Raw genomic sequence first — 25,025 nt, forward strand, 5'->3', positions numbered from 1 at the left:
TTGGCTCTTCCTAAATTGTGTAGTATAAATACTTGTTCATAATTTATAAAAACTTGATTTTGATTCTTTTTTAAATTAAAATCCTCTGATTATTTCTGTGATTTGGTCTTTGATGGTCAGATATCTCAACACAGTAGTCAGTAGTGCTGCGAAGAGGAACTACTTATTTTTGATGAATAAGAAGTGAGTTGTTCTCCCTGCCTTGGGTGACTGTCATCTTGCAGCCAATTCTATCAGTCTGCAAAGCAGTAAGACACAGACCAATAATTATGATGAGATATACTGTCATCTGGCAATTTTTGACAAATCAAGACTGAATAAAACATAGACCTAAGGGAATGTAGTAAATGTGTTCCTTATGGAAAATAAAAATGAAAAAGGTTGATCATATCACGGTGCCCTAGGAAAGGAAAGTATTGAAACAAGCACACAAACCTGGAATCTCCTCAAAATGTCTCCTGGCCATCCAAAGAAGACCGAGCATGACCAAAGCCATGTTTATTCTTTTACTGGGTTTTTGTTGTGTTTAGCTTTGCTTTGCTCATCTCTTCCTTCAGTGTTGATTACATAGCCCAGGGCCTTGTGCCTGCTAGGCCAATGCTGCCAGGGAGTTAAATCTATTTCCTGGCATTTGCTCTTTTAGCTGAGGTCATTTTGTCCAGATTTTCCCTTTTGTTTTCATCACTGGGTTTAATTGAATAAGTATTCTTTACAGTTGGAGATATGCACTATTGTGCTGACCCATACACCAGTTTTGTGGTTCTGAATGAATGACAGCCTAGCACATGCTTTTGCAGTTAGATAATCATGCAGAATAATAGTAATAATAATAATGGGAGGATAGGACATGGCATTTAATTTTACTCATGCACTCTTCGTAAATGAAGGGCATTTATTTAATTTAGCAATATCAGCTGCTCTTCGGCCACGTGTCCAGAGAGTTCTGTATCTACATACATGTACATGGACAGTGGAGTGCCATAGGGACAGAAATGAACACCCTAGAAAGTAGTGGTACCTTCTTATGGATTGCTAAGTACAGAAGAAAACTGAGGAAAAGCGTGTTCATGCCTACGATGTTTCGTGTAGTATATATTCTGGTATGAGCTGAAATTAAGTGGTTCTGGTTCTCGTGGTGCTCTGAATTAGAGTTGTATCTTTTTTAGCCTGTCTCACATAACCGTACCTTTCACATTATCTAAACTTTTTATTAACTATGTTTCTGATAACACAATCTGAAAAATAATTTGTTTATAGGCCCAGTTCATGAGACCGTCTATGATTTCTGGAGGATGGTGTGGCAAGAACAGTCTGCCTGTATTGTGATGGTGACTAATTTAGTAGAGGTTGGCCGGGTAAGAGAAAACTATGTTAATTTTTTTTTTTTTTTTTTTACTTTTATGGGTATTCTTGAAAAGCAATAATCAACTCACTTAGAGAATACTATCCAGTAGTTTAAGAATACTTCATATGGCAGTCCACACCAGTCTGAAGGACAGGTTGGTGACAATTCCGGTTGCCATCAGATAACCTTCATCCAGTAACTGATGGAAACAGGTGCGGAGACCCACACACAGCCAAGCATTGGGTCCCGCTAGAAGGACATCACCAGGGAATCTACAGAAGCAGCAACCTGGGCTCATAGGAGCTCATAGAGTCCAGACCAATAGCCAAGAATCATGCTAGAACAGACCTAGGCCTCTACATCCATGACAGTTGTATAGCTTGGTCTGCTTGTGGGAACCCTAGCTGTGGGAGCACTGTCCCTAATGCTTTGGCTGACTTTTGGTAACCTGTTCCTCATACTGGGTTGCCTTGCATAGACACAATACAAGACGAGGAGCTTAGCCCTTTCTCCACTTGATACGCCATGCTATGTTGACACCAATAGAAGGCCTGCTCTTTACTATACAGAAACAGCAGAGGAATGGATTGGGGGAAGAGGGACTGAGAGGAAGGGGGCGGGGGAGGAATGAGAGGGAAGAAGAGAGAGGAAACTGAGGTTTGGATGTAAAAATAAATGAATAAATTTAAGTAATGAAAAAGAATATTTCATACTCAGAACATTTCACTTGAATGCTCCTAAGTGAACATTCAATGAATGAAAAATATTTGGTGTCTCATTGGGTAATAAAATAACTTTAATTTTTTAAAGATAATTTTTGGAAACTTTATTCATGACCATTCCCCTGCCTCCTCCAACTCCTTCCTCATATCCTGCCCCCAAATTCACAATCTCTTCTTTATTGTTATTGTTACATTTTTATACAGCCTATTCTGTCCATATAGTATTACTCATATATGCATATATGCAGAGTAGGGCTGGCTACTTGGGACTAGACCACTTATGAAGGAATGCCTGGAGGAAGTGATACAAGCTTGAATTGTGTACTGAAATACAGCTTAGCTATTAGACGTAAAAGTCTTTGAAAGCACACAGTCTGTTTATTGTATGATGTATTCTCAGCTGTGTTCAAATTGTGGCCTAAATGTATCATCTTGGCTACTGTGTATGTGTTCAGATAACTCTATACCTATGCATTCTTCTCATCGTTAGGTGAAATGCTATAAATATTGGCCTGATGATACCGAGGTTTATGGTGACTTCAAAGTGACCTGTGTAGAAATGGAACCCCTTGCTGAATACGTTGTTAGGACATTCACCTTGGAAAGGGTAAGCATTAAAAAGTTTATATTGAAAATATGAATACTGTAGTTTTTTTTTAAAAAAAAAAACACTTCCAAGTTTTTGTTTTAATTACTAAGAAGTCCATCCACCCATCCATCCATTAGCTTACAAATTCATTTTGTTTTGTTTTTCTTTGCTTTGTTTGGAGGGGGTGTTGTTGTTTGGGGTTTTGTTGTTGTTGCTGCTGTTGTTTGTTTTAGCTTTTCTCATGGCAGTGTCTCGCTACATACCTCTGCATATCCTGGAACTCACTATGTAGACCAGGCTGGCCTCAGACTCACAGAGATTTGCCTGCCTCTGCCTTTCAAGTGCTAAGATTAAAGGCATATGCCGCTAAACTCAGCAAGCTACAAATTCTTATTTGAGAGCTGAGCCTTGGGACATATATTAAAATCCCTACTCTTGAGTCCTCACCTGAAGGGAGACAGATAAAAACTATAGACAAGAGATTATGTTATACAGCTGCAGAGCACTGTATAAAGTGGCCTTTGGGAACTGAAATAGGAAATATTACTGAGGTAGAAGAGGAAACGTTTGACAAAACTAAAGGGGTTATATGGGGAAGAAAACATTTAAAATGGCATGTGGACCTGATGGAAGGGAGGGCAAGAGATTATGTCAGGGGAAGGTGTTCCTGCAAGAACTGAGTCACGCCATAGCCCCAAGCCTTAGTTTTTTTCCTGTTCTGGGAAGTGATTCATGGATAAGATGTCAGAGATAGGTAATTAATGGTAAAGGAAATATGCAAGACAAGAATCACGGAGCCAGATGTTCGGGCCTAGTTGGCACCCGTGTGATTTTATCATGTGAGTTAGGTGGCCATTGGAGGGCTCTGAATCTGAGAATACATAATCAATGTTTAGTTTTATTTTCATTAATTGAAGTTTTCCTTGATATTTTCATAGTATAAAATGCATTCTAATTACTCCTACCCCTCACCTCTGTTAGTTCTATCTCCTTTTCATATACTCATAAATTTTACTAGTGTTGTGACCCACTGCATTTAAGGTGAAATACTAAAGAAGTGAGAGATGGAGAGCGCTTTTAAAAGAGGCCTAGGCACAGAGCCATGGATGCTGGAGAAGTGCTTAGCAGATAGTAAAACACACAAACGTGTAAACAAAGGTGCATGCAAATCTATGAATATCAGGGAGATCAATTTGAAGTGTTAATGCAAATGAGACACTGGAATCTCTGCCTATGGAGAATGTTTAATGAATATGGATATACCATTTTGTACTTCCAAATAAACAAGAAATTTTACAAAGAATAATAATCCTCATTGATTGTGTGTGATCACTTAGATACTGCATTCATTAGTGATTGAGTTCAAATACTTTCGGTCTCTAGAAATCAGTATAGCAGTTTCTCTGTAGAATTTCTTAAACATCTAGACATTTGAATCATTTACCTATCTTAAGTCTATACTTAGGAAATTATTTATATGTAATACCTTCATTTGTATTTTTGGAAAATTCTAGATAGCTGTAAACATGGAGTAGTAGAGAAATAGTCAAATAATCATAAACACAAAATATTTCAAAATTAGAAACTCAGAAAAATAACAATAGCATAAAGGCAAGTTACATATTAAGGAGAAACACCAACTAGGGAAAATACATTTAAAGCCAGGTTGCTTAAAACGATCAATAAAATACCTAAATCACTAATTCTAAATGAGACACAGTGAAAAATTTCAAACATTGTGTAAAGTGCACCTTACTGGAAAGCAAGGAGAATAGGTAACTAGAATTACATCTACTATCAGAAAAGTTACTCTTAAAGTCATGCATAAACTTTGACACACATTTTGGTCCAGACACACCTATTGTCCAGCAAATTTTATTTCTCAAAAACTGGCTCAAAAATAATGGTGAGCAGATGGGAGGGGGGAAAAAGGGAAAAAGAATTGTTAAATTTACCATTGAAATGGAACTGTGGTTTTGTAGTTGAGATTTTTTTCTTTTGTCCTTCGAAAAAATGTGCTTGTTCGTTCTTTTAGCCAGAGAAGATAATTAAAACTAACAAAATATAATTGGTTAATATCAGATGTCATAAAATGAGATGTGAATGATTAAGCAACGTGTGTCCCAGACTGGGATGTGTGAGATTAATGTCACCTCACAGGTTTACCTCCATTCTAAACAGATTGCCACTAGAGTCTGAGCTTTTTACTTTGTGTTATGGATAATATAAAATAGTGGTTTTGGAAGTAGAACACACGTTTGGTCATTAGTCAGAAATTCCATGTATGTATGTATGTATGTATGTATGTATGTATTTGACAGTACTTGGGATTGAACCCATGACTTGTGTACATCAAGCAAGTGTTCTTCCGCTGAGCTATATCCCCAGCTACACAGGGGTTTTTAAATGAAAGAATTCCTGGTGAGATGTTTACTGCCAGATACGAAAAATTATTTTTTAAAATTCAGTCTTTAGCATGTCACCGGAGAAGAAAGAGAGTGCAGCCCGTGGAGCCACTCTGGCAAAGTAGTTTAATGTAGAGGATGTGAGAATTAGTAATCAAGAAGGTGATTTTCCCATGTTTGTGATTTCAGGATGACTTTTGTCGGGTTATTTGTAGATCCCTTCTTTGTGTAGTGTAGTGTGCTAGGAATTAATATTGGAAAGAATTATAAGGCATGATTCCTAGCTCCTGAGGTTTTGATAACTCCGGTTTTTGTAAGACAGGCTATGAAGATAAACTGCCATTCTCAAATTGATTTATTTAGTTCATATGTTTTTGCTTTTCCTGATTGAACAAGTAAGATTAATATCTTCACTGGTAGCGCACACTAAAGTTAGATTGATATAGATTTTTTTTTCTTTTGTAGGAATACAGATTCTTAAAAATGAATTTTTCAGTATTTTATTTACAGTGTCGATGCTTCCTCAAACCTCCGGTTTCTCCTATGAAACGGGAGAGGGTTTTGTAGAAACCTTTATGAGGTTTTCTTCGATTAACCTGGAAGGAGAGAGAAAGAGCAGCGGACGCTTCACTTCTTTTATTGTGTTGTTACTAGAGATGATGCTTGGTGGGCCAAATTATTTCACAGAGCTGAGAAAAGATCATTTACCCAGAGAACAGTTTAGCTGCGTGTGTATTTTCACAAACCAATCTAGTGTGGCAGTGTCCTGGAAAATCCCTACAAACCATGCTTCAAAACCATTTTCAACATGGATAAGCAAGGTATTGAAATCTCCACTTGAGAACTCAGTGCCCCAGATCAGGGGGAGCTTTTCCATTTCTTCCTTGTCCCCCCAATAATTTCATGTGGTGTCATTCCCAGTAAGAAGCAAGCTGGCAAGGCAAATAAAAATTTACCCAGGGAAGCAAACAGAATTAAGTTCCTTTCCTGGCAGTTCTATGGTGATAAAGATTAAGTCCCCAGGCAGTGTTAGACCAGTACCCTTTAGAAAAAAATAAGTAAAATAAAACTTTGGTAAATTTTGTTTTCATGGTCACTCAAATTTAGTGAATTTGATGACTTTCTCTGGATCCTTTCTAAGGCTCTTTTCTAACTTTTCACAGAGGGGCTATAACGAAATCCGTGAAGTCAAACAGTTCCACTTCACTGGCTGGCCTGACCATGGTGTTCCATACCACGCCACGGGGCTTCTCTCCTTCATTAGGAGAGTCAAGCTGTCCAACCCTCCTAGTGCTGGGCCCATCGTTGTGCACTGCAGGTGAGTGATGCTCCCAGCTTCAAGTGACCATCCAGACAGAGCTCGCCAGCCTGACAGCTCGATGGCGCTGACGAGGCTCGTGTTTGCCTGTACTACCCATAATGGGAAGCAGAAATAAAAACTGGCCTTGTGTAGGATATAAGCTGGGAACTTCCAGAGCCACACAACCATCCCGGGACAGTGCTGCTCTCGGGTACAAGTGTGGAAAGTGCCTCTTAGTGGCTACGCCTGTGTTGGCCAGTTTTATCACTTTTGAAAATCCCTTACTGTAAAGAATACAGTTAAAGTGTAAGTTAGAATAGAGATTTTTTTTTCCAGTCCACTTAATTCTCACTAGAATCCCAGCTTTTAAAGCTGAACTTGAGATTACTAAATGGCCTAAATTGCAAGAATTGGGGCTATAAAACAGGTGTGTAACTTTAAAAACAAACAAATCAGTATCCATCAGAGGACCTTAAAAAGCACATTGCTGTGATTCAGCAAATACATGCCAAAACCGGAATATTGAATCCAGATTTCTTCTGATTAGAAACTTCTTTGAGGGCAAAGAAAAAAGAAGCAATCCAAGGCACGAAAGCAAACTGCATGGCTCATTTTGAAACAGGGCCAGGAGAACAAGGACAGATTCTAAAAAGCTGCTCTGAAGGCTGAATACCCTTCTCAGATAGTATTCCTTCCTTCCCAACCGCTTCCCACGTTGAACTTCAGCATCTTTTTCTTTTCCTTTTGTAAAATCCAAACAATTCAGAATTGCAATGACCTTTTAAAAAAGAAAGAAAGGAAATAAACAAAGGTAAGGGATGCTACATCCCATAAGGATCAGACTCGGGACATATCTAAAGGGGAAAAAACATCCTTTCAATCCTCCAGAAATCTGATGGACTCTTCAATTATTTCCCTGTCACAGACACTGGAAACAGGGATTGAGAAGCAGGATTGGGGGAAATCGTGATACCTGACTATCTTTGGCTAACACACAAAAGAATAGCAAGTGTAAGCAAGATGACCACACTTGGCTAACAAAGAAATAATGCCAGGAGCACATTAGAAATGTTTAGAAAGTGGAATAAATATGCTTGAATTCGGTGACTTTTTGATTCATTGTGGGGGTTTGTGTTTTCTTGAATTGCTTGCTTCGAAAGGGCTTTGGATTTTCCGGGTGCCAGAACCAGAGATGACATTCTCCTTTTCATGGTGTCGTCTTTGTATGTAGAGAAATGAAGAAACTGGCTGGGTAGAGAATCCTTCACCCTCTCCCCCATGCCTCTCACCACCCCTCAGTTGTGTTCTCTATTTTATTGCCTGTAATCTTTCCAAAGAGGAAAATCATCATATTATGATTCTGTTTGAAAGCATGTGATTCTGCTTTAGAAATGAAACAGCAGAGTGGCTATCAGGTTAGTGTTGGCTCAGTAGTTAGCACTGGCTGTTCTTGCAGAGCGCTCGGTTTCAATTCTCAAAAGCCATGTGTAGCAGATCACAATTAACTGTAACGCCAGTCCCAGAAGTCCCACATCCTCTTCTCATGTCCACAGGCGTCAGGCATGCACATGGTAAACATACAAACAGGCAAAACATTTATACAGTGAAAATACTGAAGTAAGTATGGAGAATAAATTTTTAAAGGGTGGTTAGCACCATGACCCGAGAGAGATTGCACTCTAGTTCACAGAACAACTTCAGCTTCCCTTCAGATAGTATTAAATATTCTTTTCTCTTTGGGGACTTTCTCCTCCCTGGTAGTATCCCTCTCTCCTCCAACCATCTCCTTTGGCATTTCCTGTGAACTGTGGCTGCTCTCATTTCCCATCGGAAGGTTCTAGGATCAGTGGCCATGGTGTTTACATGAGTGGAGCTAGGACAGCGGAGGCCTGCTGCTGCTGGATGACTGAATACGGGACCTTGAAGGAAACTCAATGTGGAGCTAATTTCGTAGCTTGATTCCAATACTGTTTCAGTCCCATGAGTGTGAAACTATAAAATAATATGAATTTATCACATTTACATTTGCATGAAATGAAGGTCGTTGATAGAGGTGTGCAGCTTGAACAATATGTAGACTTTATGCTCAGTGTGGAAATAATTCGCAACTCTCATTCTGACCTAAGTACACCATGCCAAATCAGACATTCCACACACAGTCATTTATGCATTAGTATGTTTTTGGGTGGCATATAAAATTATGTGTTTGCTTTCTGTTTCGTCAATTTGACTTCATGAAGCTCAAGGTAGACTAGAGACTTAAGCTTACGAAGAGAAACATGCTTCTCATACTTCTCTCATTTTCTCAGCGCTGGTGCTGGGCGCACAGGATGCTACATTGTGATTGACATCATGCTGGACATGGCTGAAAGAGAGGGTGTGGTTGACATCTACAACTGTGTCAAAGCCTTACGATCACGCCGCATCAATATGGTTCAGACAGAGGTAGATGGTCTTATTCTTAGTCTGTCTTTATTTTCCTTTTGTTCCCAACATTTACCAAATGAAATTTACTGTATTTCTTACTATATAATCAATATTGACTCATCAAATCATAGAGTAACTGATATCTTCAATAATAGTGCCTTTTTGGTATATTCTCTATCTCCTCTAAACTAAGCATTGCTAAACTAGTATGAAATTGTCTCTTTTTTTTCTTTTGATAGGAGCAGTACATTTTTATTCATGATGCCATTTTAGAAGCCTGCTTATGTGGAGAGACTGCCATCCCTGTCTGTGAATTTAAAGCTGCATATTTTGATATGATTAGAATAGACTCGCAAACTAACTCCTCCCATCTCAAAGATGAATTTCAGGTATTGACTCTTTCTAAGGTTTCTATTAAAACTTTTCCAGTTTGTCCTGGGCACTAATAACTTTTTAGAAAAGGTCTTTCAGGTCAAATATATAAACTTTGACCCTTCTGCAATTATAACATGACATTTTTGTCTTTCATTATGTACGTTTTGGATTCATTTGCACTGATACCTGCTATGTCCTGAAGGGCAAATGAATTCATATTCTGAAAAGGGTATGAGAAAAAGATATTATAACAGTCAAATCTGGTTATGATTTTTGTGTTTATAACTTCTTTCTTTCCTCTATACAGCCTTACTATTTTTGCCTTTAATGGCATGTTCAATGTGAGATCAGCATATTAATAATAATAGCTGAGATTTGCACTAAATATTGTCTTAGCTCCAGTGTGTTCACTGCTTTTATACAACCTTCAACATGGAAGAAAATGAGCTCACACGTAGCCCTGGGAAACTGCTCCTTAGATTCTTGGTATAGTGTTCTAGCATGACAAAAGGTGATGGCAGATGGTTGCTTTCCATTTGAAGCCCATTATTACCTTCATGGATGGCCCTTGTATTTTCTTTGTCTGGGCAGTGCATTTTGTGGATAGCTGTGTAGTTTAGCTGTTCTTTCCTTTTGAGAAGAGACACATGAATAAAATGTGTCCTGTGACTGCCTCCCTTCACAGGCTTTGTTCGCTTACCTAAAAAGTCCATCAGCCAGTCACAGAGGCAACTGCTGTTGTTTTTCACAAACCCTTCACCTTCCACTTGGCTTCCCAAATACTTGGTGGGTCTACGCTATGCTATTCAGTGGGTCTCTGTTTTTTAACCTGGGTTCCCTTTTCTTTTCAGACTCTGAATTCTGTCACCCCTCGACTCCAAGCTGAAGACTGCAGCATCGCCTGCCTGCCAAGGAACCATGACAAGAACCGTTTCATGGACATGCTCCCACCTGACAGATGTCTGCCTTTTTTAATTACAATTGATGGAGAGAGCAGTAACTACATCAATGCTGCTCTTATGGATGTAAGAGACTGACTCTTTGTTAATAGAAAATGCCCTGAAAAACACATAACTCAGCTGAACACTGGCTACTTTTCATTTCTTGGAATTATAAAATGGGCTAGAATGGAAAATTGGAAACTCTTAGTGAAATACGAATTGTTTTAAAAAGGATTTGAGGTTGCACCTCCAGAGATTCTTAGCAAGTCTAATTTTTAGAGGTGTAGTGTCGATTTGATGTTTTGATAGTTGTATTATCCTATAGAAAAATATGAGTTATATTTTTCACCTTAATTATTTTGAGAAGCAAGATTAATACCATACCTTTTGTGAGTAGTGGGAATACATTTTAATATCACAGGATGCCATATCCTACCAAAATGTGGGGTTTTAATTTGGAAATAAATGCTCTGTAGTCGGACCGCCTGCCTGAAAGAATCAGAATTTGCTTTGGTAGGACGGCCCAGAAAGTCGGCATTAAAACAGAGCAACTTTCTTCCTGCTATGGCTGAAAACCAAAATGCATGCGATCAGCTTTTCAACAACACCATTTAAGGGTTTTGTGGCAGGACCTCTTAAAGAGCTGCAAGGTTCTACAGCTAAAGCTGAGTCAGGAAGCTTCTCTTAAATGAGAGCGCTTGCTTGCCTCTAGCAAGCTGAGCAGACCTGAGAAATTGCTGCTACCAAGAAACCATGCTTTATTCTATTCTTTTCTGCCTAGAATTGCTTCCCAAGCTCTTTCAGGCTTTATGTGGATGCAGTTGTCCACATGTTGGCCATCCATTTGTAACATGAGGGTCTGCTTGTTGGGGTTTCTATCCTCCTCTGTGTTTGTCCTGTATTAACATTCCTCAGTGAAATAAAAATGGGACTCAAATACTGTAGTGACATCAAACTCTATGTCATTTACTCATTCCTGGTTCCATTACATCCCAGTGGTGCCATGACTTAGGAGGCACTGTGGCTTCATCTCTCTTGAAAGCTACTGCCACCTACTTGGTCCTGCAATGGAGTACATTGAATGTTTGTATAACTTGTTGTACGTTTTATTTATTTTTATTTATTCATCAATAATTTCATAAATATGTACAATGAAAGTATGATCATGCCCACCCTCCTTGGCATTTTAAGTTCTTACATTTCTCAGCTCTCCTGCTTTTCCACAGAGCTACAGGCAGCCAGCCGCTTTCATCGTCACACAATACCCGCTGCCGAACACTGTGAAGGATTTCTGGAGACTGGTGTATGATTATGGCTGTACCTCCATTGTGATGCTAAATGAAGTGGACTTGTCCCAGGTTGGTGGCCATGGGTTGATTTTGTGCTTCTGGATGCATCCTAATGGTACAGTAACAAATTCCATTTTCTACCGCGTAGAACTTTAAAACAAAACCAAACCTCTTCTCTTTCTTTCCCAAACGTTAATCATGTAGGGCTGCCCTCAGTACTGGCCAGAAGAAGGGATGCTGCGATACGGCCCTATCCAAGTGGAGTGTATGTCTTGTTCAATGGACTGTGATGTGATCAATCGGATTTTTAGGATATGCAACCTAACTAGGGTAAGTCTTTCACGGGGCATCCTAACTGACCTGCTTCAGAGCAAAGAGGTTGTGATTCTGATCGATCCTAATTCTATCCAGACAATAGGGGCAGAAGAATTAATAAGCACCACATGGTCCAGGCCGGAGTCACTGATGGCCTTATGTCTTAGTAACAGGACAAAAGGTATTCCAGATGCAGGAAATCTGAAATGCTGAAAGCTAGGTTCTCCGGTCAGTGAGTACAATAACATGCTCGGTCTGGAAGGCAAGATTCAGATGCATTCTGTCAATCAGCTTTTACAGTCTGGGCCTGGCCCCAGAGTACCTGTGGACTTAGGTAGAGGATGATATATTTCCTAATTATTAATGTTGACCTCCAGCCTAGAAAAAAAGGAGCATACTGGTGAAAAGTAAAGATAATCATGATAACTAGAGAGAGGGGCAGGATAAAACAGGGCAGCCATCACAGGAGACTTGCATGTTACTATTTCAGGACCTGTGTGTAATGGGAACTCCAACCCTGAGGGAGAAGTCAGCCACATCTATTGCTAAATCTTCGCCCGCCTACTTGTTCTTCTCACCTACTTGTTCTGACGCCTGGTGCTCTGAACATTGCAGCATCTGCTTCTGCCCAGCTCCAAAGGAGGAATCAGTTTTGCCTCTGCTGTTTCTTTGCCAGCAGCTGAGTGGCAGTTGTATCCCACAGGGGTTTTTCTTTCCCTGACATGGTTTATACAATAGCAACTCTGAAGGCCTTTTCCTAAAAACCAACCAACAATAAATACACTAGTAAAACCATTTAGCTTTCAACAAGATAGTAAGCTGAATTTGAAAATAGTAACCTCCACGACACAATACATTAAAGAGAAGAGACTGTCCTGTTTCAAAGTCATCAGTTCTGTTTAAGACTATGATTTTAAGTGTGTGATCAGGGCTGTCATGTTTCTTATATCAAAATGACTATATGTGTGTCTTGTTAATTAGCCAATGTGAATATAAGTAGGAACAGGGGATAAACTCATAACCAATTCTATCACTCATTTCAGTGGAGAAAAAAAGAATGAATTCAACCATGTCATAATATTCATGCATATCTTAGACTTTAATTTAAATGGAATCTCATTATGTCTGCACATCTGCTTCAATTTCTGTCTAGTCATATTTTAACTAAGCAACTGTAGCTGTTCAAGTGCAGAAGCAAAGCTCATCTGTGAGTGGAGCTCTTTCTATAGAAAGGTTTCTAGCATGTTTTGAAATCTGTTGAATTTTTTTCAGGAAATATATTGGTTTGGTTATTTCTGTGCATATATTATGTTCTGGTGCTTATTTATACCTGATGTTTTTATTCTCGGTACAATTATTTTGTATCACTCGCTTCATTGTGAGTTTAGTATGCAAATGGGGAATGAGAGTAGATAGGGTCTTTGCCCTACGAAGAGGTGCATGAGTCCTTCCATGGGAAACTCACCATAGGGTACCCTTTGAAATGGGTACTCAGTGTACTACGTGCTCTTCTCTGTATTTCCTACTCAGGGTCTTGGGTTTCTTTTACTGCAGCAGCACTGTTGTTTAGAAAGTACCTTGCAGAGTTCTCCCAATACCTAGCTTAAGGTGAAAGGAGGGTGTTCCTTGTCTTTAGGAATCTACACATTACCAGAGAAGGCTGGCATTGCACTACTTAATGTACAAGTGTCTGTTTACTGATATGATGTACATGTGTCAGAGGAGAAGCACGGACTATAAATTGTTTACCTGGACGATCAGGCATAGCATGACCAGAGAACTTCTGAAGAAAAGGGTATTTAAGAAAAACTTTGAAGAGTTAGTAGGTATTATTTGAGGGTGGGATAGCCAGAGGCAGAGAGCTTTCCCTAGGATACTTTGGTTCTGTGCCCTCTCAGGAAAGTTCCCAGGCAAACCTGGGTCAAATTAGCTTTTCTACTTGATAGTGAGAAGAGCGCTATAGTAAGACATTTTCAAAACAAACAGGACATCCTCTTCAAAGGCTCCAATGCGAGAAGTAAAGTGGCAAAGGAGCTAAGGGAAGACAGAGTGTCTCCAAACGCAATGCTCTGTTAGAGGGAAAGGAGGTAGGGAGGCCAGGTAAACCAGATCATGAAAGGAGTTGGTCGCAGCAGATTAAGAACATTAGGGAGCCATTGGTTTTAAGAGTGACAAGATTGTTTTTTAAATGTCAGCATAATCATAATGTCTGTACTAGGAGTGGATGGCAGAGAGATAGAAGGCAGTAAAGGTCATCACCAGGACGTAGTATCACAACTTGTATGGGTTGGGGCAATAAAGGGACAGTGGATTTTAAAGGCTTTAGGAGCAGGACTTGAGTGTCTTACTCAAGGTTTGGGGGTAAGGAAGATGCAAGCATCATCTTAGTTATTTTCCTTTTTTCCTGCGACAAAATTTCTAACAAGAAGCAAATTGGGTGAGATACATTTATTTCAGCTGACAGTTTGAGAGATACAGTCTGTCACAGCAAGAATGATGGCAGCAAGACTCTACTGCAGGTGGTCACATCGCGCCCACAGTCTGGAAACAGGCAGAGACGGCTGCCTGTGTTCAACTTGCTTTCTTCCTTTTGAGCCAGTCCAGGACCCCAGCCTGTGGAATGCTACTGCCCACAGTCAGGGTGGCTCTTCCCACTTCAATTTTCCGAGTGTAGATAATTCTCCACAAGCATGCCCAAATATGTGTCTCCGAGGTGATTCCGGATCCTATGAAGTTAGTTGATAGTCGATATAAACCATCACAGGCAGATCAAAAAGACAAGTTGTTCTTGCACTTACGGCATGGAATGTTTCTGTCAAAGCACTGGAACGGTCGTCAACTAGACTCTGTCCAGTATGCATTTCCCTTGGTATTCTCATCCTGATTCCTATGCAAATCCTTGCTTTCTCTCCAGCCCCAGGAAGGTTACCTGATGGTGCAGCAATTCCAGTACCTCGGTTGGGCTTCTCATCGGGAAGTGCCTGGCTCCAAACGTTCGTTTTTGAAGCTGATACTGCAGGTGGAGAAATGGCAGGAGGAATGTGAGGAAGGGGAAGGCCGGACGATCATCCACTGCTTGTGAGTAGGGCAGAGCAGCATGACCTGGTCATGTGAGGGACCTCAGAGTTCATTTCCTCATTTACCTTTGCTTTGCTTATGTGAAAAAGGCACTATTCAAATCCTGTCAGACCTATCATAGGTACTCTTCCAAAATAGAAATCTAGGCTCATGAGTGAATAATTTACTACTAATTTTGGGGGGTTTGATTTGTTTTGTTTTCTACCTATTAAGAATTAAATCCTTGGAGTTAGAAAGATGGCTCAGGAGTTAAGAGCCCTGGCTACTTTTCCAGAGGACCTGGGTTCAATTCCCAGTACTCGTTGGTGGTTCACTACCCTCTCTGACTCTAGTTCCTGGACATTTTTTGCCCTCTTCTGCCCTCCATGGGCACGGCATGCATGTGGTCCACAAACAAACATGCACTAATAAAATAATGAATATTAGGCAGTTGTTATATGATTTAACTCTTTTAAACACCTATGTGAGCAACCTCTTTGATTCGTACAGTTGCAAATACATTAGTATCTCAACATCTCTAAGTTTTAGAATTTATGTCAGTTATATATGCCTTCATCTAAGCTCTTGAGCTAACTTTATCCTCTAGTTCCTTCCTCAGCCCTTTACATGTGCACAGACATAAATCAGAGTCCAAAGACATGGAAAAAATATTAAAGACGAATTTCCTTTCCCAGACGAATGTGATGATGTGACATGCGAGTCCCCTGAAGGTGCTCACACCATATTTGTGCTTTCAGGAATGGCGGTGGCCGCAGTGGCATGTTCTGTGCTATAGGCATTGTCGTTGAGATGGTGAAGCGGCAAAACGTGGTGGATGTTTTCCATGCAGTAAAGACCCTGAGGAACAGCAAGCCAAACATGGTGGAAGCCCCGGTGAGTCACACGGTCTTAGAAGGGCCTCAGTGACAACTTAGTCATGTACCTATGTACTGGTTTGACTTCACAGACACGGGAAATGAGCTTTGCTGGGATTTGCACCAGATAGGTAGACTGTAGCGAATCTGCCTCCACTCATACCAACATATTGCTCATCACATGAACTGTTGAATGAAGGAAACACTCTCATTTAATTTGAGAAATGTGTAGGGCTTTTTCTCCTTATAGGCGGTAAATTGGTGGTGCAGCAAACTTTTATAGTAGTTCTATCAGCATAAATCCTGTTAAAGTATAGTCCCTTTTCACTTGTTAAAGCAGATTGAGTTAACTAGTATTTATGCTCATGGGCCACCTCAGCAATTTAGACACCTATTTTCCATTTATTCATTCACTCTACATTTTATCTGACTTATTTTGGTGAATGTGTGTGTGCCTTGCTAGATATGGAACCAGGACCTCAAACATGCTAGGCAAGATATTCACAATTAGCCCATACCCGCAGACCTGGTACCCAGTGTTTTGAGAGCACAGCTGAAGTCTATTGCAGTCGGTATCTGTAATCCTTCACTATCTAATAGAGCTGTCCATCGTCAGGTTATCCTTACTCACAGTTTTCATCTTAATTTAGCATCTTTGAAGTACAGTCCCCATGGTGTGACATGAGTTCTCCTGAGCTCATAAAGCTTGGGAGGTAGGGACTGATGGGGGATATGTGAAGAAGGTTTCCCCTGCGTAAAGCTGAGTACCAAGTAGGAGGGACAGTTGTTGCCTCTGTCGCACATCTTCCTTGGGGGTTACATGCTGGCACGGTAGGATCAGGTGAAGAGCAGCTGTGGCACTCCCAGCACAGTAAACCAGAAACCCCAGAGCATCACTGTCGCTTGCCCTACTTTATCAAGATGATCAGATAGCACAAAGGAGAAGAAAAGCGATTCAGTAAGCTCGCCAGTGTGTTTTCACCACTTCCTGCTCTGGGCTGTTCACACAGGAGGTGCATTGCTTCCTGCGACAAACATCTAAAGACCCCGGTTTCTGCTGTTTCACTTTGACAAATGGCAGCTTACTTCTTCCTTTCTCAGGTCCTTATAGGGGAGTCCACCTAGGACCAGATCGGGTTACCCTCTCTGGGGTGCTGAGGATTGAGAGGGACAAAGAGTATGGATTTGAGAGAGGATTTACATACAAAATGGCCAGGAAGTAGCTATGGCTTTAGTTTCACAGGTGTGTGACCTGTGAAATACACGCTGCCTGAAGCATTTCAAATCCCACGGAGATCGCTGCTGCCTTCAGAAGTGACTTTTATCTCCAAATTTATCTTTAATATACCATCTTTTCTTTAACTTGTAAGTCTGTAGTTGAACATTTGTTATCGAACCTTCCAGTGAGTTACTCTTTTCCTTTATCTTCATGCCCCACAAATCCTGACAGAACTGACAGACCACTCTGCTTAGTAAAGCATGATTAGAAAAGTTTGCTAAGGGTTTAGGCCAAGTTTGGTAAGGGATTTTGAATTAAACAAAATGGAGAGGCTCTGGCTGGTTACAGGCTCCTGTTGAGTTTCCTTAGGCACCACACATCCCCCAGTAGGAGCTAATGTAAAGTGTATTTACTTCAGTAGTTACAGTAAAGGAAATACCGTACTTATGCTAGAGACTCTGGATAGTCTCTTTAGAAACAGGATTTATTTTAGATTCTCCAGTTCAGCCTGAACTTTGCCCCTTGGACTGAGTTGGGAACTTTTCAATGGTTTCCATAGTGTAAGTCATCATTTACATCATAGTCCATAGACTATTGTAAGTTCTTGGTAATGGATTAAGTACATAGCCAGACTCAAAGTCTAGTTTCAACTCAAATGGTGGGTTAACAAGCAAGTTGTACTATTAAGGGAGAGGTAACAGCAATCAATTTTTAGGCATAAATAAGCTTGGAGTTTTTTGAAAATTCCTAAAGTTTTTTAAAAATTTATTTAAGTGATACTCTGACAGAGTATCAACTGTGGAAAAATATAAAACACGAAATTACAAAAGGTTGTTTAAAGTAGGTTGTTCTATTTCTCTGTCTCTCATCTAAAGATATGATTTGGGATGTGGAGGAAAGCGTTGGCACACCCCAGCAGCAATATGAAACAAGAAAATATTGAAGTAATCTAGCAACTAATCCGAGTGGTAGATTGTTGTGTAATATAAAAAGACTTGGAATTGTGTGGCCTAAACCTGTAAAACATAAAATCATCTTGCGATCTACGGTCATTTTATTTACTCTGGATAATTGTTGTTTCAATCATGTACTAACAATGACTGAGGTAAACCAAGGTGATTTTTAACAATTGCTCCTAATGGCAGCTCCTGTCCTGGTTCTTTACATTTTTGTAAGCTGCGAAACATTCTGATGGTGAGGCCCAGCAATTTTAATCACACAAAAATTCTGGGTATTATATTAAATGATAGAAAATGCAGGACAAAAAATTAAAACACCTTTTTTGTTGTTGTTGCTTCTTTTTCTTAAGTAGGGATCATTAGCCTCAAGTATAAAATATGTATGCCCAGATGTTCCTGTTATGTACAGAATACATAATTTGCCAGTCTTAAATAATCTCAATTGGATATCAAGAATTCACACAGATGCTATTATTCACTATTAGCCTCTTGCTAACTCTGTTCATCCCTTCTGTGCTAACATGTTGCAGGAGCAGTATCGTTTCTGCTATGACGTGGCTTTGGAGTACCTGGAGTCCTCGTAGTTCGGTGACGCTGTTTGCAGAGCACCCCAGCAGAGACCCATTCGCCTGCTGAGCCAGCAGCTGTTGTACCTGTTACACCTGCACAGAGAGATTTTAATGTGGGGGGCGGGAGGCTTTTACATTGGAGAGGCAAACGTATTTTTCTTATGAAGTTGTGTATCTTAATAAAAAGGACTTGATCCGTTTCTATGACTGTACGAGAGCATCCACATTTTGTGCCACCCAAATCATCTTTACGAAGAGGCGGAGTCCCATGAGGGATGATCTGGGCTGTCCGGGGAACATGCAGCCTGTTCTCTTCTAGCTTTCAGTAGAGCAGCTACCACACATTGCATGCACTTTTAAAACAGCATTTCCCTCGCTTCAAAAAACAATGCTGTGGAATCTGAAAGTGGGGAAGAACACAAAAGCTGTGCAAATTCATAATCAATTTCATTTTTCTATGTTCAAAGTGTAGCAGAGCTCTATATAAATGTATAAATTATATATAAATATATATAACCGGCTTATTTTCTTTCAATGTGCAATGATGGCTGGATCATTTAAAGTTCTTTTTAGAAAATACCATAAGCCAAAGACTCAAGTGTAAATATGTCTATATGGAAAAAGCACATTATATTTATTGGTTACTTACATTACATTTTTGATGGCTAAAATACTACCACCACACAATCACTTTGGTTTCAGAAGAAAGCTTTTCCTTTAGCTAAAATCAATGGTAAACAATTTTTGTAGATTATTTTTTGTATGTTTAGTGTAAGTAGAGGTTAAACTTTTTATTCCTAAACCAGGAAGCAAAATGTTCTTTGTAGTGGTTCCCTTGTGTACATGCTTGTGAATTAAATTGATGTAAAACATCTTGGCAATTGTCTTTGAATAGAGGACCAAATTAAAATGTTTTGCTGAAAATGTAGTTTTTCCCAGTTTCATTAGGTAAATGATGGCTTGATGGTTGCATAGGAGAAATCCGCACAGCAGAGGACACTGTGGGTCGCTTGCCCAATGTTGAAAAACACTTTTAAGTGCTTTACACGTTAAAGGAGCTGGGCTTCTCAGCCTGTGGCCTAGCACTGTTCAGCAACACAGGATGGCAACATGATGCTTTCGGGGACAAGTTTTAGCAAACTGTGAACTGTCGAGGTAACACAGTGCTCTTTTGGATGTTTCTAAGCGCAAGCTTTGGATTCCTACCATAAAAAGTGTGAGCAGATCGATGCCCGGTTCCTGTTGCCTGCTTTTATGAGATTCCCCAGTGAATTTTTCTAAGTGTGGTCTCGTTTCCAGGATCCATGTAGCTGTAATTTCACATCATCGGCTTGCAGTTTCTTATTAACTGAAGTATTCCAGTGTCCTCTTTCTAGATTGCCAGTCCATGACGTGGTTCTTAGCAAGATTGAATTAAAGTAAGAGTGAAATAAAGTTTTTTATAATTATGACATTTATTGATTGCACATCATTTTCTCTTCTAAATTTTCATGGCTTGATTCCCAAACAAATAGGCTGTCTATGACTCAATATGAGCTTGCCACAAAAATTCTTCTGAAAGCATGTTTCACATCCAACAGGGAGTTTGTCATAGTTTTGTCTCCTATACCACACGTTACATAGTCCAGGTCAGTAAGGGGGGAAAGAGCTAGGGGTTTAAGTGTCTTTTTTACATCTTTTTCTTTGATTCTCTATATTTATCTTGTCATAGTTTGTATTAGTTGCTTTCTGTCAGCTATCTAAGGAAACATCAGTATGAAAGGCCTAGCTATGTTTTTCTGAATATCCATGTTCAAAAACTTAAACTTCCTATCCTTAAAAATCTCCCTTAGCAGACCCATGTGTGGTCATGTCTTTGCCCAATCGTGTCCTTCTGGAAAGATGTTTTGGCAAAGCTCTGGACTATAAGCATCTTATATTTTGAATTTGAAATGTCTCCAGTGTACTTGTGTGTTATAAACTTGATTGTCTACTGATGCGCTTTGAGGACATGCATGCATCCTGAGCACTCTAGCCTTATTCATCCAGCATTCCAGTAATAGATTCAAAATTTGATAACATTATTGAGAAATGGTAGAAACTAATGGTTGGAGATCTAGGAAGAGGACTCAGCCATTAAAATACCTGCCTTGTGAGCATGAAGACCCAAGTTTGGATTCCTGGAGCTTACTGGCCAGCCATTCTGTCTGAATTGGTAAGTGTAGTATGGAGGTGCGGTGGGCTGTGTCCCGCCGCCTGGCTAGCTTATACCCCGAAATAACAACACACAAATTGTATTCATTTAAACACTGCCTGGCCCATTATATCTGCCTCTTCTTGGCTAATTTTACATCTTGATTCAACCCATTTCTAATAATCTGTGTAGAACCACAAGGTCATGACTTACTGGGAAAAATTCAGCATGTCTGACCTGGCATCTTTATGGCAGGCGACTCTCTACCTGACTTCTTCCTCCCAGCATCCAGTTCCGCCTACCTAAGTTTCTGCCCTATCAAAAAGCCAAGACAGTTCTTTAGTCAACCAATGAAAACAACACATTAAAAAAAAGACCTCCTACACCAGGTAAGCTCCAGGTACTCTGAAAAACTATCTCAAGAACAAAGGGCATTTGAATATGATCTATTATATTGGCTTGCTACAGAAATGGGGAAAGGGAGGGAGGGACTGTGTGTGAGAGCAAACACTAAGAATTGGTTCCTCATTGGAGGATGTGTACAGCAGAGAGCATGCCTCAGAAGGGTGGATCATTCCTGGCACCTCACTCTTACTCTTCTCTGCTTGCTCTCTGGCTGACTGGAGATGAGCAGCTTTGCCCTGTAGCACACTCCCTGCCCTGATGTTCTGCCCCACCCACATGTAGAGACAATAGCACACAGCAACCATAAAGTAAAACTTTAGGAACTAATAGTAATTTATCCTTTCTTTAAGTTGCTTCCATCAGTCATTTTGTCACACACACGCTTTTAGCAAGTAACCCTTTCATTTCCCTGCAGTTGTTTCTCCTGAAATATCAATCATAATGTTGACTCTTCAGATCTTTTTCCTGTATGTCATTGCTGGGGAGATGTTGGAAATCTATGATCCACAGACACAGAAACTATTGGGAATGTATGAGTTTTAACCAAGTCCTTTGAAATGTGCTAGGATTCTAGTCTGAGCTACCTATGCAATCCTTTTCTAGTGTTTCTAGTCTCTGAACAAAGGAAAGGACTTCAGAGAAAAGTGGCACAGCCATGTGATCTCTAGTGTGGAAGTGTAAATAAGGAGACCCCTTTCCTGGACATTGGGAGGATAAGTTTGCCTCTCAGCAATGTTGCTCATTGAATATTTATATTATTGAGACCCTGTCAGAATCTAGGCCCAAGCTTTGAAATATAGACTTCGATAACTAATCCTTATCAAATATGTTCCACTTACCCAACAACCAGGGATGCTAAAGTGCAAGAGAACACACCTATAACACAAGTGGAAGGAAGACATGGTCTGGTTACTCAAGAGGACAACCTTTGGGGATTAACCATTCCCGGTTTGTGTTTCATCTCAATGAGCTTCCACAGGCATTCTTTCTTAACAAATAGTCATAAATCCATAGTCTGCCACATACCCAGGTGTAGTTATCAGTATTTACCCAGAAAATAATTACCAGCAGCATAAATTTAACCTTTCTAGATTCGTGGTGTTTTAGTAAACACCAGTTTCATAAAGACTCTGTGTTTGATCTATTTAGTGTTCTGCTAAACCAAGTGAAAAGACAGCTTATAATTATTAATTGTCCCTTGCTCAACAATCTCTACTTACATATTATTTCATGAGCTCTCCCTATAGCTTAAGGAAGCTACAGGAATGAGTGATGTCTGAATATTTCCATGGCACTAGCCTAGTCAACAGTCTGCTGTGTTTTAAAATATTATCTCTCAAATCAAAAGGAAAAGCTCTTTCTTGGGATCTACCACAAGCTTTGACTCACTTTTAGAATATAAACTGCCCAAAGTTCAATAAGAATTTGATAGATATATAACATTTCAGCACTTTCATCGAAAGTGATTTGAAATGCTAACCTGGAAGGGAACAAACACCAGGGAGACACTGTTGTTTCAAATCCTAAAAGTAAGTAATGGATGTACTTCTAAACCACTGAAGGTCTCTATAGGATATCTCAAAGCTCTTTCTTTAATGTTAAAATCTGTCTAGGGAGGGAAGCAGGGACATGTTTTATGACAGCTAACATCTTTCAGAGTACATTAGTCAGTTACACAAAATAATATACAATTCCTCCCAAAATAATACAAAATGGTACTGATGACATGACAGATTAACAGTTTTGGTTTTATTAGTCTTTACTCTGCTCTGAGTATATAGAATATAGATCAAAAAGCTTTGAAAAAGAAAGAGTACTTAGAGATGTGTATTTAGTATATCCAGATGTGGGAATAAGAAATTCAAATCCGGTCACCTATAACTTATTTTCTTAAACAGAAATTAGACTACAATCAGGGAAGTGCCATGGGTTAAGTTTGCTTGTGGAATCATGGAGACACATTGTCCACCTGGGAAATTGAGAAAGTATGAAGGGTATGCTCTTCCTCTTGTTGAAAAGAGGGGTACACTCATGGTTAGACTCTCCGATGCTGCAGGGGAGAGTCTGGGGCCATGTTTTTTTTTTTTTTTTTGGTTTTTTTTTTTTTTTGTCTTTTTTAATGATCAATAGGGTCATATTGCAGTGGGTGTCTTTATATTTTGTTTTCCTCCATAATTTTCATCTCTTAAAATATCCTAAATTTTCTTCTCTGTCCTGAGAAGTGGGTGCTAGCTGCTCTGACCTTCCCAGCTCTGCTGCCAGTAGCACAGATGCTTGAGTGACAGTTATTGTCATGGCCACCTGACATGGAAGACAGAAAGAAACAGTGTCAGGACGTCAGCAAGCCTCTCCTGGACTCAGAAATATGTCCACAACCAAAGGATACAGCAGATGACATCCAGCATGTCCAGAATGGGAACACAGACCCATTCTGACTCATTCATGCTTCATTGTTCAAGACAATGTAAAAAAAAAAAATTAAAATTTCATGTTCCAAGAATTGTTAATGTTAACAAGTAATTTGGGTTTTGAGAAGCATAATAAAAAGATACTAGAGCCAACTACAGAACAGTCTCTTAAGCTGGCATCTGTTGCGTGAGAGCTCCAGGCTCTTAGTTAGTGACCCCCATTATCGAATAATGTATTTCACCATTTTGTCATTTATACATGATTGGGAAGAAATAGGAGTTTAGTTTTCCTGCTGACAGAGGTTTATGTCCTGCCAGGTCCCACAGCCATTCAGTCCCAAAGAAACACACAGAAGGCTACATTAATTATAAACTGGTTGGTCTATTAGCTCAGGCTTTCTTATTAACTAATTCTTACATCTTATATTAACCCAAAATTCTTCTTTGTGTTGGTCACATGGCTTGGTACCTTTTATAAGTGAGGCATTCTCATCTTTCTTCCTCTGTGTCTGGGTGATGACTGTAGACAGCCTTTCCTCTTCCCAGAATTCTCCTGTTCTGGTCATCCTGCCTATACTTCCTATGTGGCTATTGGCCAATCAGCATTTTATTAAACCTGTACAAGTGACAAAACCTTTACAGTGTACAAGATCATTGTCCCACAGTATTGCCCTGCCTTTTTCAAAACAAGAACTCTGAATCTAATCTCCTTTGTTTAGCTTTTTTCCTGACTATTATCTATAACAATTCATAACCAATATTATAAACAAAGACAAACATCCATAATCCATTTGGGGGGAATGTGATTGTAGATTCCTAGGCTACTTCCTGCTGACTGGGGGTTCTGATAATCTTATGGCAACCTAAAAAAATTTAGGATTATGGACAAATCCTGACTGGAATATTCTGTGAGGCTTGATCATCTCAGCCAGCAGTTTTGAGGCTGTTCTGGATGTAGAACTCAGATGAAATTCCAGCAGAGGTCCTCTGAAATGTTAGATCATCGGGGCCAGCTGCTACTATGGGAGATTTTCAGGGGTTTTTCCTTGGTCAACCCTGATTTTTTTCTTAACCCAGAATGAATCCACAGCTTCTCATTTCCTGTGGAAACAAAAGCAAAACCTCTTCTACAAAGTAACATATGTTTTGACTTAAACTTTGAAACATTTTAAAATACATTTTAAAAATACATAAGTTGGATTAATCCAGCAGCATTTATAATCAACTGTCTTTTAGCAGCTGTTGTTCCTTCCTCAGCCATCAAACAATCCAAAGACAACACAATAACATACAGTATCCAGATTCTGTATGTTTTCTATTTTTACATGGCTTTAAACTCTATCTCATTTATTTTTGATTTTTTGAATCAGGGTTTCTCTGTGTATCATTGGCTGTCCTGGAACTCACTCTGTAGACCAGGCTGTCCTTGAACTCACAGATATCTGCCTGCCTCTGCCTCCTAAGTGCTGGGACTAAAGATGTGTGCCACCATACCCAACTTCTCTCTATTTTATCAGGACTTTATCCTTTTTCTTATCTCTTTCAAACCTACATATATTTTTGAGCCCACTCTAATGATGGAGGAAGGTCATTGGTTAAAAATAAAGAAACTGCTTGGCCCTCATAGGTTAAGACATAGGTGGGTGGAGTAA

The 25,025-nt window shown here is 39.7% G+C and overlaps 1 protein-coding gene across 11 annotated transcripts in view; it reads left to right on the forward strand.

The window, feature by feature from the left end:
* The window catches only part of Ptprk (protein tyrosine phosphatase receptor type K), a 549,613-nt gene extending 529,775 nt beyond the window's left edge, over nt 1-19,838 (forward strand). For all 11 annotated transcript variants that reach the window (XM_057751167.1, XM_057751194.1, XM_057751185.1 and 8 more), the window contains 11 exons: nt 1,258-1,355; nt 2,558-2,674; nt 6,225-6,379; nt 8,671-8,806; nt 9,028-9,177; nt 10,015-10,188; nt 11,331-11,462; nt 11,598-11,723; nt 14,623-14,786; nt 15,524-15,659; nt 18,349-19,838. In XM_057751167.1, the coding sequence (XP_057607150.1) occupies nt 1,258-1,355; nt 2,558-2,674; nt 6,225-6,379; nt 8,671-8,806; nt 9,028-9,177; nt 10,015-10,188; nt 11,331-11,462; nt 11,598-11,723; nt 14,623-14,786; nt 15,524-15,659; nt 18,349-18,402 (1,442 nt within the window). In that variant the 3' untranslated portion in view covers nt 18,403-19,838. The remainder of the gene's footprint in view (nt 1-1,257; nt 1,356-2,557; nt 2,675-6,224; nt 6,380-8,670; nt 8,807-9,027; nt 9,178-10,014; nt 10,189-11,330; nt 11,463-11,597; nt 11,724-14,622; nt 14,787-15,523; nt 15,660-18,348) is intronic.
* The last annotated feature ends 5,187 nt before the right edge of the window (nt 19,839-25,025 follow it).

This window comes from Chionomys nivalis, chromosome 2 (genome assembly GCF_950005125.1).
Source record: "Chionomys nivalis chromosome 2, mChiNiv1.1, whole genome shotgun sequence".
Taxonomy (NCBI): Eukaryota; Metazoa; Chordata; class Mammalia; order Rodentia; family Cricetidae; genus Chionomys; species Chionomys nivalis.